The sequence below is a fragment of the Trachemys scripta genome, chromosome 7 (genome assembly GCF_013100865.1).
Source record: "Trachemys scripta elegans isolate TJP31775 chromosome 7, CAS_Tse_1.0, whole genome shotgun sequence".
Classification (NCBI taxonomy): Eukaryota; Metazoa; Chordata; order Testudines; family Emydidae; genus Trachemys; species Trachemys scripta.
In genome coordinates this window covers 54,943,861-54,955,895 of record NC_048304.1, presented here as the reverse complement: position 1 = coordinate 54,955,895, position 12,035 = coordinate 54,943,861, and the positions used below count along the sequence as shown (strand labels likewise).

At 50.7% G+C, this 12,035-nt stretch overlaps 1 protein-coding gene across 26 annotated transcripts in view; it reads left to right on the top strand.

Annotated features, from left to right (window-relative positions):
- The window catches only part of CAMK2G (calcium/calmodulin dependent protein kinase II gamma), a 164,138-nt gene that overhangs the window by 118,675 nt on the left and 33,428 nt on the right, over positions 1-12,035 (top strand). For all 26 annotated transcript variants that reach the window (XM_034775778.1, XM_034775772.1, XM_034775764.1 and 23 more), the window contains one exon: positions 3,939-3,979. In XM_034775778.1, the coding sequence (XP_034631669.1) occupies positions 3,939-3,979 (41 nt within the window). The remainder of the gene's footprint in view (positions 1-3,938; positions 3,980-12,035) is intronic.

Below are 12,035 nucleotides of genomic sequence, written 5' to 3'. Positions count from 1 at the left end.
TTTTTTTTTTTTTTTTCTTTTTTTTTTTTATATATGGCCACTCCCCCCCCCCCCCCCCCCCCCCCCCCGCATGACCTGTTCTGTCCTTCCGATATATTTTGTACCCCGGAATGATTGTGTCCCATTGATTGCTCTCAGTCCACTAGGTTTCTGTGATGCCTATTATATCAATATCCTCCTTTATCACAAGGCACTCTAGTTCACTCATCTTATTATTTAGACTTCTAGCATTTGTGTACAAGCACTTTAAAAACTTGTCACTGTTTATTTGTCTGCCCTTTTCTGATGTATCAGATTCTTTTTTATATGAATGTTTATCATCTGATCTGGCCCCTACTTTATCCTCTTCCATCCTCTGCTCCTGACTATAACCTGGAGATTCTCTATCATTAGACTCTCCCCTAAGAGAAGTCTCTGTCCGATCCACATGCTCCTCTGCAGCAGTCGGCTTTCCCCCATCTCCTAGTTTAAAAACTGCTCTACAACCTTTTTAATGTTTAGTGCCAGCAGTCTGGTTCCACTTTGGTTTAGGTGGAGCCCATCCTTCTTGTATAGGCTCCCCCCATTCCAGAAGTTTCCCCAGTTCCTAATGAATGTAAACCCCTCCTCTCTACATCTCATCCACGCATTGAGACTCTGAAGCTCTGCCTGCCTACCTGGCCCTGCGCGTGGAACTAGGAGCATTTCTGAGAATGCCACCATAGAGGTCCTGTATTTCAGTCTCTTCCCTAGCAGCCTAAATTTGGCCTCCAGGACATCTCTCCTACCCTTCCCTATGTCATTGGTACCTACCTGTACCACGACCACTGGCTCCTCCCCAGCACTACACATAAGTCTGTCTAGATGCCTCAAGAGATACGCAACCTTCGCACCAGGCAGGCAAGTCACCATACGGTTCTCCCGGTCATCACAAACCCAGCTATCTACGTTTCTAATGATCAAATCTCCCAATACTAATACCTGCTTTTTCATAGCAACTGGAGTTCCCTCCCCTGGAGAGGTAACCTCAGTGCGAGAGGCAACCCCAGAACCGTCTGGAAGGAGGGGCCCAACTGTGGGAAGGTTTCCCTCTGCTCCCGTTGACTGCTCCGCTTCCCTGGGCCTTTCATCCTCCTCAACAGCGCAGGGGCTGTCTGACCGGAGGTGGGACAATTCTACAGTGTCCCGGAAAGCCTCATCAACATACCTCTCTGCCTCCCTTAGCTCCTCCAGTTCCGCCACCCTTGCCTCCAGAGTCCGTACGTGGTCTCTGAGGGCCAGGAGCTCCTTGCACCGAATGCACACATACGCCACCCGCCCAGGGGGCAGGTAATCATACATGCTACACTCAGTGCAATAAACTGGATAGCCCCCACTCTGCAGCTGGGCTTCTGCCTGCATTGTCTCCTAGTTAATGAAGGGGTTGTTTAAAGCAAGAAGTTTTGAATGTAGTTTGGGCTATAGGTTTTAAGGGGAATAAAGGATATAAGATAGAACCGGCAAGAGACCCGCGCTCCCTTCCTGCTCCCCTTCCAAACTCCCTTGCGAAACTCCCTGTTAGCAGCCCCTGGTCGCAAAAGCTCCCTGGTCGCTTGTGCACTGCTTTATAAAGCCCTGGCCTGTATGAATGCCCCGCCCACTGATTAAGGCTCAGCCAATTACCAGAGGCTTCTAGCCTTCAGACCTTCCTTTGAAGCTCACAGCTTCCAACTGCCAGTCCACAGCACACGGTCCTTCAAACAACCAACCAAACAAACAGACTGACAAACACAAGCTCAGCACACAGCAAGTAACCCCCAAACACAAACAAACACACACTACAGACAGTCACTTACCCCAAGGGTCCTGTATTTGCTCCTCCTTCACCTGGAGAACTCCCTTGCGAAACTCCCTGTTAGCAGCCCCTGGTCGCAAAAGCATGATGATGCATGAGCTAAATGAGCAACCAACTGAATTTCTTTCTGCACTGCTGGACCAGTAACTGGATTGTGAGAGAATTGTATGTAACTGAAATGCTGAGATCACAGTGGGTACCAGCAGAGGGGTGGGAGGGGAAGCTGTATCTGCCAGGGCCATGGCTGGTATTGCAGGGTGCTGGGCTGGGTGCGAGGTGTTCTCTGCTAGAGGCTAGGCTGGCATCCACAATGCCTGGGGCAGGTGGGAAGACTGTCTCCGCTAGAGGCCCAGCTAGTGTAGGCAGGTGGGGAAGCTGTCTGCGGAAGCCATGGTCCCTTGGGTAACTTCATAAAGTTTTACCTGTCTGCAGAGGTAAATGGGAGTGTCTGGAAGGGGGGAGAGTGAAGAATCAGCAGACTCGCAGCTTGTTCCTGGGCCCCCAGGAAATGGAGCAGTAGTGCAGGCCTGCTCTGTGCTGTCTTTGGGAGCTGGAGCTTTAAGGCAAATTCCAGACATGAGATGCTTGCATTATGGAGTACAGTTAGGACCAGCTCAGCCATGGCAGCTGCCAAATTTATGGTGTTTTTTTCTTGGTGCAGACAACAGCTGCTTCTCTCCAATACCATTTCAGCCTGAGCTGAGCTAAAAGTTTTGTCCCAAGTGTTGTCTAAACAGTATAACTGATGTCTGTCGGCCATGTGGGATAGCTGAGGTGTATGGGTGTGGAGTTGAGGAGTTACACAAGTATTTCAGTCTCAAGGCCTTGCAGCTGCTGGTTTGTTGCAATGCCTTTTTGTCTAATTGTAGACAAATCCTGAGAAAAGCACAACACTCTGAGTGCCGGTTTACCAGCATGTCTTCTGGGAATGGTAGGACAATGGAGTGTTTCATCAGAGGTTCTAAGCAAGGCAGGTTTGGTGTTGCACATTCTGTCACTTACTCTTCCTCTATCTTTCTCTCTCTTTGTCCATGTTCTCACTGGGGTTGGCATCCCAATCTGGTGCCTGTTTGTGCTGATGAGGCCAGACATTTTAAAATATCTGCTTAGGAAAGGCATGTCAACTCCTTGTCACAGCAGGTGCCTCATGTGCTTCTTGCCAAGGGAGCGGAAACAGCTGGGCATCGTCCACATGAGTTAACCAAACTGTTCTGTATCCACTGAGACTGGAGGCAGGGAGGCCCATTGCTGACAACCATTGTTAATGTGTCACTTTCCTGTTGCATATGTAAGCCCCGCCTACCCTGATCACGCATATGTGCACGGGGCCAGATGCGCACACTGTGTGTGTGTGTGTGGGGGGGGGTGACACTGTCTCTTGTGCACTGCCAAACACTCCTCCCTGTATATGTGTGTCTGTCTGTCTGTGTTGGTTTCTCAGTTCTAGCTCTAGTTGTTCAGATCAAGCATGGCAGAGCTTCCATCACAGTCAATGAAGAAATTCAGCCTTCCCTTCTCTTCTTTTTTCACACTCTCTCTTTACCCGCTGGCATCACTGCCTTCTCTCCTCCCCCACCAAAGTCCTCGCTCCTGTTTTATTCCTTGCTGTTATCCCAGACGTTCTCTGGCTAATTTTGCATCTTGGTAGTGATTAGGATTTCTCTGCATTATCAACACCTCCCCCACCTTCATAAAGTCTCCCTTATGTAAATGGCTGTTCTTGAGGGCAAATCTCTGTCAGGATATTCGAATCTGGCAGATGTCTTCAGCTTTTTCTCTGTAATGGCTGTCATTTTTGGAGGAAGGGGAGGCTGTGAGAGAGTAGAGGACTTGAAGTAAAATCACCTCGGGAGCTCTGCACTGTTGTTAGACACTGGATCTCAGTAAGGTGATGGAGGGTGGGAGCGTTGCTGGCTTAACACTGACTGGTGAATAAAAAGGGCAGGCTACCTTCCCCTCTCTCAATGTAATTGTGATGGGTAGCGACACAACAGTTTGACCTCTGCTGCTTTCATCATTACCAAGAGAAATTAGCAGGGGGTGTCCCCTTAATTCTCCTGCAATTGGGAAGGGAAGAGAGATTTAAAACCAAACCCTCACCAGCTTGTCATGTTTTTCTCTGCAGCTACCAAAAGCCTATTGAACAAGAAGTCGGATGGAGTGAAGGTAGGTCCAAGCTTTTCTACCTCCCCGCTCCTTTTTCAGTCCATTTACTAGCAGGCAGCTGTCTCCCTGGGGCTGCCCCAGGACTGGAGCTGTTCTCTGAAGAATGGGTTGTTGGGGATCTGACCCAGCAGCTCCCTACACCTCTTACCTGCACAACATACAACTAGCAAGGTGTGTTATAGGATTTCCTTCCCCCGAAGCTTTGGGTAATAGCTGTTGCCTGAGGCAGGACACCGGGCTGGAGGGACCAAAGATCTGATCCCACCTGACCCAAGCCCTGGCCTGTGCGGTACAGCTCCTGAGCGTGGAAAGATTTTGCTTTTTTGCAGAGCTATTGTCAGAGGATGACGAAGGCCAGCAGCACCCATGGAAATCTCCCCATCTCACCCCTTCGTTCCATTGACAGGGCTAGTGGTTGTGGGGAGGGGGAGTTCCACCCATCAGGGATCTGTTGGGTCAGAATGTAACCATTTCACTGTGTCGGTTACATCTGAGTGGCGAAAAGGCAAAGCAGTTCTGCTTTCTCCACCCTCACAGGCCAGGGACTCTGTGCTCCCTGTTGAAGGAAATCACTGTTTCCTTAGTTCACTCTCCTTATGTGTCTTGTAGCCTGATCTATGAATCGGATATTCATTATGTTGGTTACTTAAGAATTTCCAGTGATCGCTCTGAGGTTTGACGGGTTCTTGTCCCGAGATCAGGCCCAGTATTGTTAGAATTACTGGTCAGTTGGGAACCCCGAAGTGCACAGCTGCAACATTCCCACTTTAGGAACCTGTCTGTATTTGAAATAGTTTATTAATACATTTAGCAAAGTCACAAACACTTTAACTCAGCAAGGTAGCTAGAGATAATACAGAACGTGCATCAGAACATCCATTTACTCACACCATCCCTTGTAGAACAACCTGAAATGTTATCCATCATCTTCCTCATCATCATCACCAGTGGCCATCATCCTGGCACCTCCCAAGGGCTACATCTTGCTCTCCTCCTGCCCCCAGGCTGGGATACAATTTGTATAACATGTTACACTGACACCACTTTGTCTAATGCATATTCAGTCAGGGTTTCTCCCCTCTTCCTTATTTGTATTCCTCATATTACTCATGTTGGGGGGCCCTTCTCCTATAGGTTAGGATGTTAATGATCTCAACTTGTTATCATATATGTCAGTTTGTTGCCATGGCACTCTTGTGGTCACACATCTGCAGATGTTCCCGACCTAACAGATCCAAAAGCCAGTGTTAGCTCATGTTCCTGTGGCTGGCTGGTGGTGTTATGGACAATCCCCCCCCCCCTTATACACTCTGTTCCCAGTTCCCCCAAACTCAGGCCATTCATGTGTGCCAAAGTGTATAGGCCTCAAGCCTATATTCATGTGTGTCTGTTTTGGCACACAAGAGACAGGCCTGTAAGTTCCTTGCATTACTGCTGAATAAAATAAATGTTAGCTCTATGGGCTATAGTGTGCAGCCTCTGGTTCTGGAGTTCAGAAAGGGTCCATTCCCCAGGACATAGGCCATGACTCCAGATGGCGACTTATACCTGGTAACCAGCTGTTTAGAGCAAGGATGAGTAGAAAAGTCCAGGGAATGAGGACTTCCATACCTGTCACTAAGTGCAACTCTTCTCCTCTCCCAGGAAGGGAGCACTTTATTCATCCAGGCTTGTGCTTTCAGTTGAAGCCCCAGACTTTCCCTGCTGGTTAAATGACAGGAAACAAAGGGTAGGAATAAATGGTCAGTTTTCAGAATGGAGAGAGGTAAATAGCAGTGTCCCCCAGGGATCTGTATTGGGACTAGTCCTATTCAACATATTCATAAATGATCTGGAAAAAGGGGTAAACATTGTGGTGACAAAGTTTGCAGACCATACAAAACTACTGAAAATAGTTAAGTGCAAAGCAGACTGCGAAGAGTTACAAAGGGATCTCACAAAACTCGGTGACCGGGCAACAAAATGGCAGATGAAATTCAGTGTTGATAAATGCAAAGTAATGCACATTGGAAAACCGTACATATAAAATGATGGGGTCTAAATTAGCTGTTGCCACTCAAAGATAGTTGTGGATAAGTTCTCTGAAAACATCCACTCAATGTGCAGTGGTTGTCAAAAAGGGGAACAGAATGTTGGGAATCATTAGAAAAAGGATAGATAATAACATAGAAAATAATCACCTTCTTCAAGATGTGTTGCTCATGTCAATTCCATTCTAGGTGTGTGTGCGGCCACTTGTGCAGCCCTCTTGAGTGCTGTGCTCATACGTTGGTATATTAGGCGCCGCTGGCCCTACGCCCTCCCAGTTTCTTCTTACCACCCCTGGTGGTTAGTTGGAGCACCTCTCCCTTGCCTCACAAGTGCTTGAGCCTTTGGCCTTGTAAATAGTTTGTTTACAGTAGGTAGTTAGTAAGTAGCTGTTAAGTAGGCATGCTCCGGTCTCCCGGTTTTAAGCCCTGCTCTGACTGCAACAGGCCTATGCCTATTAGTGACCCCCATAGCAGCTGCCTCAAATGCTTGGAGGAATCGCACGTGAAGAAGTGTCGCATCTGTAAGAACTTTCGTCCCAGAATTCAGAAAGAGTGAGACGTCTTTCTCATGGAGGCTGCTGTCTGTCCGGCGTCTGAGCCTTCCTGGCTAGACGCTGCCCTGAGCACCTCGGTACACAGCACACCCGCGGCCCCAATGCCTAAGAGGAGGTCAAAGAAGGGCGACAGACCAGCACTGAGCAAGAATGGCAAAGGACCCAGTTTGGGCCAGCAGCCCACAACGGAGCCACATGGGGACGGCCCATGCCAGGCTCTCCCAGTGCCCAAAGAGCAGGGGCCTCTACCAGCACCGCATGTGTCGCAGGTCACAAGCAAAGGCTTCTGATGAGGGCAAGCCAGCCGTAAAGACCACCCAGAGTACAGGCGAATGACGCCGGTTTCCAGAGACGAGACAGCGCTCTCCGTCTGCATGCTCAAAGTCTCTGTCTTCTGCAGGATGTCCTAGATCACAGACACCGCACTCACCATCTCCAACTTCTTAATGCAGGTCATCTAGAGGAAGGCACGGTCACAGTATTGTGGGCACCAATCATCCTCCCGCTGGCTGTCTCCTCGGCGCAGATCCCAGTCTCCTAGACCATGGGAGCAGTCTGCGTTGCAGTAACAATCCCCCTGTCCCCGATCCACCTACTCGAGGCATCGGTCTTCTGCGGCCACGGTTAGCCGTGAGAGACAAGCTTCGATGTCCCCTCCGTGGTCACTGGAATCTGATTCCTCTGGTTCAGAAAGGGAATTCAACCCTTCACCACGACAGCATCGGCGTGATTGGGTACCTGAGGCTGCGTCAACCTCCATGATGCTGTCAGGGCAGCGAGTCCAGTGGCTGATGCAATGGCCCTACTGGGGCATGTGGGGTATGCCTGTGATGCTGATGCCTCAGTCAGTCCATTCCTTGGCCACTGCCTCAGAGCAGCAACCAGCGGCACTGAGCTCGGTGCTCAAGATGCACTTGGAGGCTGGGGGAGAGGAGCAAGCACCCACCCCAAAACCCTCTTCCCGTCCCCCAGTGACCCAGTTGTCATCGTTGTCCCCAGATGAGGCTGTGGCGGGCCCCTCCCGTGCCAGCCCGTCGGACGATTTTAAAGAACATCAGGCCCTGTTTCGTAGGGTGGCTATGAACTTGGGCTTGGAAGTGGAGGAGATGGCCGAAAAGGCGAACACCCTGTTCAATGTGCTCTTGACCTCTACTCCCACCCATGTTGTGTTACCAGTACAGGATGGGGTCCTAAAAATAGCAAAAGCCCTTTAGCAAACTCCTCCTTCCATCCCTCCTACTTCCAAGAGGGCAGGAAAAAAAGTATTTTGTCCCGGCCAAGGGATTCTAATATTTGTATACCCATCCTCCTCTGGACCTTGCTGGTCATCTTGGCAGCCAATGAGAAGGACAGATGAGGGCAAACCAGTTCATCCCCCAAGAATAAAGAGGCCAAGAGGCTGGACCTTTTTGGGAGAAGGATTTATTCAACGGCCAGCCTTCAGTTCTGGGTGGCTAACCACCAGGCTCTCTTAGGGAGGTACCAGTTCAACTTATGGGACTCCTCTGTAAGTTTAAGGACTCGCTGCCCCAGGACTCGGCCCAGAAATTCGGGGCCCTGGTGGAGGAGGGTACGACACTGCAAGGTGCTCCCTCCAGATGACGTGGGATACGGCCGATTCGACAGCTAGGTGGTCATATTGGCTGTGGTCATGCTGCACAGCTCCTGGCTTCAGACCACTGGCCTGTCCCGGGAAATGCAGACCTCGATGCAGGAACTTCCCTTTGATGGGACTGGACTCTTTGCAGAGCAGACTGACATGAGGCTACATGGACTGAAGGACACTCAGGCCACCCTTCACTCTCTGGGTCTGCATACGCTGCAGTCGGCGAGGAAACAGTTCCAGGCACCTCTGCCACCAAGGCCTTGGCAGCCTTGACAGGGGCCTGCAAGGAGAAGGAATAGAGACACGAGTTTTAGTCATCGCCGTCCTCTTTCCTCCCACTCACGTGCACAACCCGGCTTGTCGAAGCTTCACGAGAGCCAGAAGCGTTTGTTTTGAGGGTGCACTCAAAGGTGACGCCCCAGTCTTCATCCCTACCGTTCGGCCTGGTTGTGGGTCACCTTGGACTGTTGTGTGCTAGAGATTGTATCTCAGGGCTACACCCTGTAATTCTCAGCTGCTCCCCTACCCCCCTTCCCTGTCCCTCTGCTCGGACCCTTCTCACGAGCAACTCCTCGTTCAAGAGGTCGAGAAACTCATGCAGCTGGGGGCAGTGGAGGAGGTCCCCTGAGACAGGAGGGGAAAAGGGTTCTACTCCCATTATTTCCTAATCCTGAAAGTGAAAAGGGGTCTAAGACCCATTCTGGACCTGCAGCGCCTCAGCAAGTCTCTCAAAAAGTTGAAGTTCCGCATGATCTCCCTGGTCTCCATCATCCCCTCTCTGGATCTGGGAGACTGGTACGCCGCCCTCAGTCTGAAGGACACTTTATTTCCATATATCCATCTTCCAAGGTTGCAGATGATTCCTCCGTTTTGTGGTGGGTGGGCGCCATTTCCAGTTCCCAGTGCTGCCCTTTGGTCTCTTGTCTGCCCCGAGGATGTTTACAAAAGGTTTGGCACCAGTGGCCGCTTACCTCAGGCGTCGAGGGGTTCAGGTCTATCCATATCTCGACGATTGGCTCATCAAAGGCAGATCTCAGAGACAGGTGCAAAGGAGCCTTGAACTGGTTCGTTCCACCTGCCGCGATCTGGGCCTGTTGACGATAAACTAAAAGAAATCGACCTTAAGGCCGGAGCAATGAATAGAGTTCATTGGAGCGGTTCTCGACTCCACGTGAGCCAGAGCCTTCCTTCCAGAGGCAAGTTTCCAGGCCATGTCGGACCTGATATCCCATGTGGAAAAACTACCCACTCACCACTGCTTACACCTGCCTGCAGTTGTTAGGCTGCATGTACATACGTAGTCCAGCATTCCCAGCTCCATCTCAGGCCACTGCAAGCATGGTTGGCATCAGTCTACATCCCCAACAGATACAATCTAAATCAGGTGATCAGGGTACCAGTTCACATCCAATAGTCCCCGGATTGGTGGTTGAGCCCCGAATCGGTTTTGGAGGGAGTTCCCTTCACAGCCCCATCCCCATTGCTGACCCTGGTTTCCAATGCCTTGGACCTGGGCTGGGGAGCCCACTGGGAGTTCAGCATGCAAGGCCACTGGTCGCGGGATAATTGGGGAGCTCAAAGCGGTTCGCCTGGCCTGCCAGGCTTTCCTGCCCTACGTGAAAGGCAAGGTAGTGCAGGTTCTGACAGACAATGCTGCAGTGATGTATTACATCAACAGGCAGGGTGGAGCCAGGTTGTCGACCCTTTACCAAGAAGCTCTCCACCTTTGGGGCTTCTGTGTGCAGCATGCCATCCATCTGGAGGCCACGCATCTGCCTAGGGCCAAGAATGTGGTAGCAGATCGCCTCAGCAGGACCTTCTCGTCTCATCACAATTACTTGCTCCACCCAGAGGCGGTCGGTATTATCTTCCAGAGGTGGGGGACTCCTCAGGTGGACCTGTTCGCATCCCATCAGAACAGGAAATGCCACATGTTCTGCTCATTCTGGGGATTGCACAGGGACTCCCTGTCAAATGCCTTTCTGCTCCCGTGGTTGGGGATTCTAATGTCCGCCTTCCCGCCAGTGCCGCTTATCCACAGAGTCCTCATGAAGAATAAACAGGACAGGGCAAAGATTATCCTGATAGCTCCTGTGTAGCCTTTGCAGCACTGGTTCAGCACGCTGATGGACCTTCAGTGCTCGCCCCGCTGCAGCTGCCTCTCTGGCCGAACCTGCTGTCCCAGAACCATAGCAGTCTTCTGCATCTGAACCGGGCAGCGCTGCACTTGACTGCATGGCTAAATGCAGAAGAACGGAATGCTTGGCCCGGGTCCAGCAGGTCTTATTGGGTAGCAGAAAGCTTTTCACTAGAGCAACCTACTTGGCCAAGTGGAAGAGGTTCACATGCTGGGCCTCGGACCGGGGTATCTGGGCTGAGTTGGCCTCACTGCAGGTGACCCTGGACTATCTTCTGCACCTCAAGCTCCAAGGGTTGTCCCGGTCTTCAATCAAAGTCCACTTGGCCGCTATTTTGGCCTTCCACTCTCTGCTCCAGGGCAGGTCGGTCTTCGCTCACGACATGACGGTCCTGTTTTTGAAAGGTCTGGAGCATCTCTACCTACATGTCAGGGATCCCGTCCCTCCCTGGGACCTGAATCTCGTGCTGTCGTGGTTCATTGAGCCTCCCTTCGAGCCTCTAGCTTCCTGCTCCCTTCTCCTCCTCTCCCAGAAAGTTTCTTTCCTGGTCGCAATAATGTCTGCCCGTAGGGTCTCTGAGATCAGGACACTTACTTCAAAGCCACCCTATACAGTGTTCTACAAGGACAAGGTCCAGCTGTAGCTGCATCCAGTGTTCCTGCCCAAGCTGGTTTCACAGTTTCATACCGGCGAAGACATATTATTTACCTGTCTTCTGAAGCCTCATAAAACAGAAGAGGAGTGCAAATTGCATGCCCTGTACATCCGGAGGGCGCTTGCCTTCTACATAGACAGCGCCAAGCCATTTCGTAAGTCAACACAATTGTCCTGGATCATGGCTTACATCTGTTACTGCTATGACCTGGCAAAGGTACCTCCACCGGCGACCATGACTGCCCACTCGACTAGGGCTCAGGCTTCGTCGGCAGCCTTCCTGGCCCAGGTGCCAATTCAGGATATCTGCAGGACTGCTACCTGGTTGTCTATCCACATGTTTACGTTTCATTGTGCACTCACCCAGCAAGCCCAAGACGATGCTGGCTTTGGCGGAGCAGTGTTGCAAGCTGCATGACCGTGAACTCTGAGCCTGCCACAGGGATACTGCTTGTGAGTCACCTAGAATGGAATCGACATGAGCAAGTACTTGAATAAGGAAAAATGGTTACCTACCTTGTGTAACTGTCATTCTTCGAGATGTGTTGCTCATGTCCATTCCATTACCCATCCTCCTGCCCCTCTGTCGGAGTTGCTGGCAAGAAGGAACTGGGGCGGCATAGGGCCGGCGGTGCCTGATACACCAATGCATGAGCGCAGCACTCAAAAGGGTGCCATTGCCGACCCTATGGATACTGCTAAGGCAAAAATCTCGAGCCGCACGTGTGTGGGCACGCGCACACCTAGAATGGAATCGACACAAGTAACACATTTCGAAGAACAACAGTTATGGAAGGTAGGTAACAGTTTTATATAAATCCATGGTACACCCACACCTTGAATACTGCATGCAGTTCTGGTCACCCCATCTCAAAAAAGATACCTTAGAATTGGAAAAGGTGCAGAGAAGGGCATCAAAAATTATTAAGGATATGGAACAGCTTCCAAATGAGGTGAGATTAATAAGACTGGAACTTTTCAGCTTGGAGAAGAGACGACTAAGGGGGGGTATGACAAAGGTCTATAAAATCTTGACTGATCTGGAGAGCATAAATAAGGAAGTGTTATTTACTC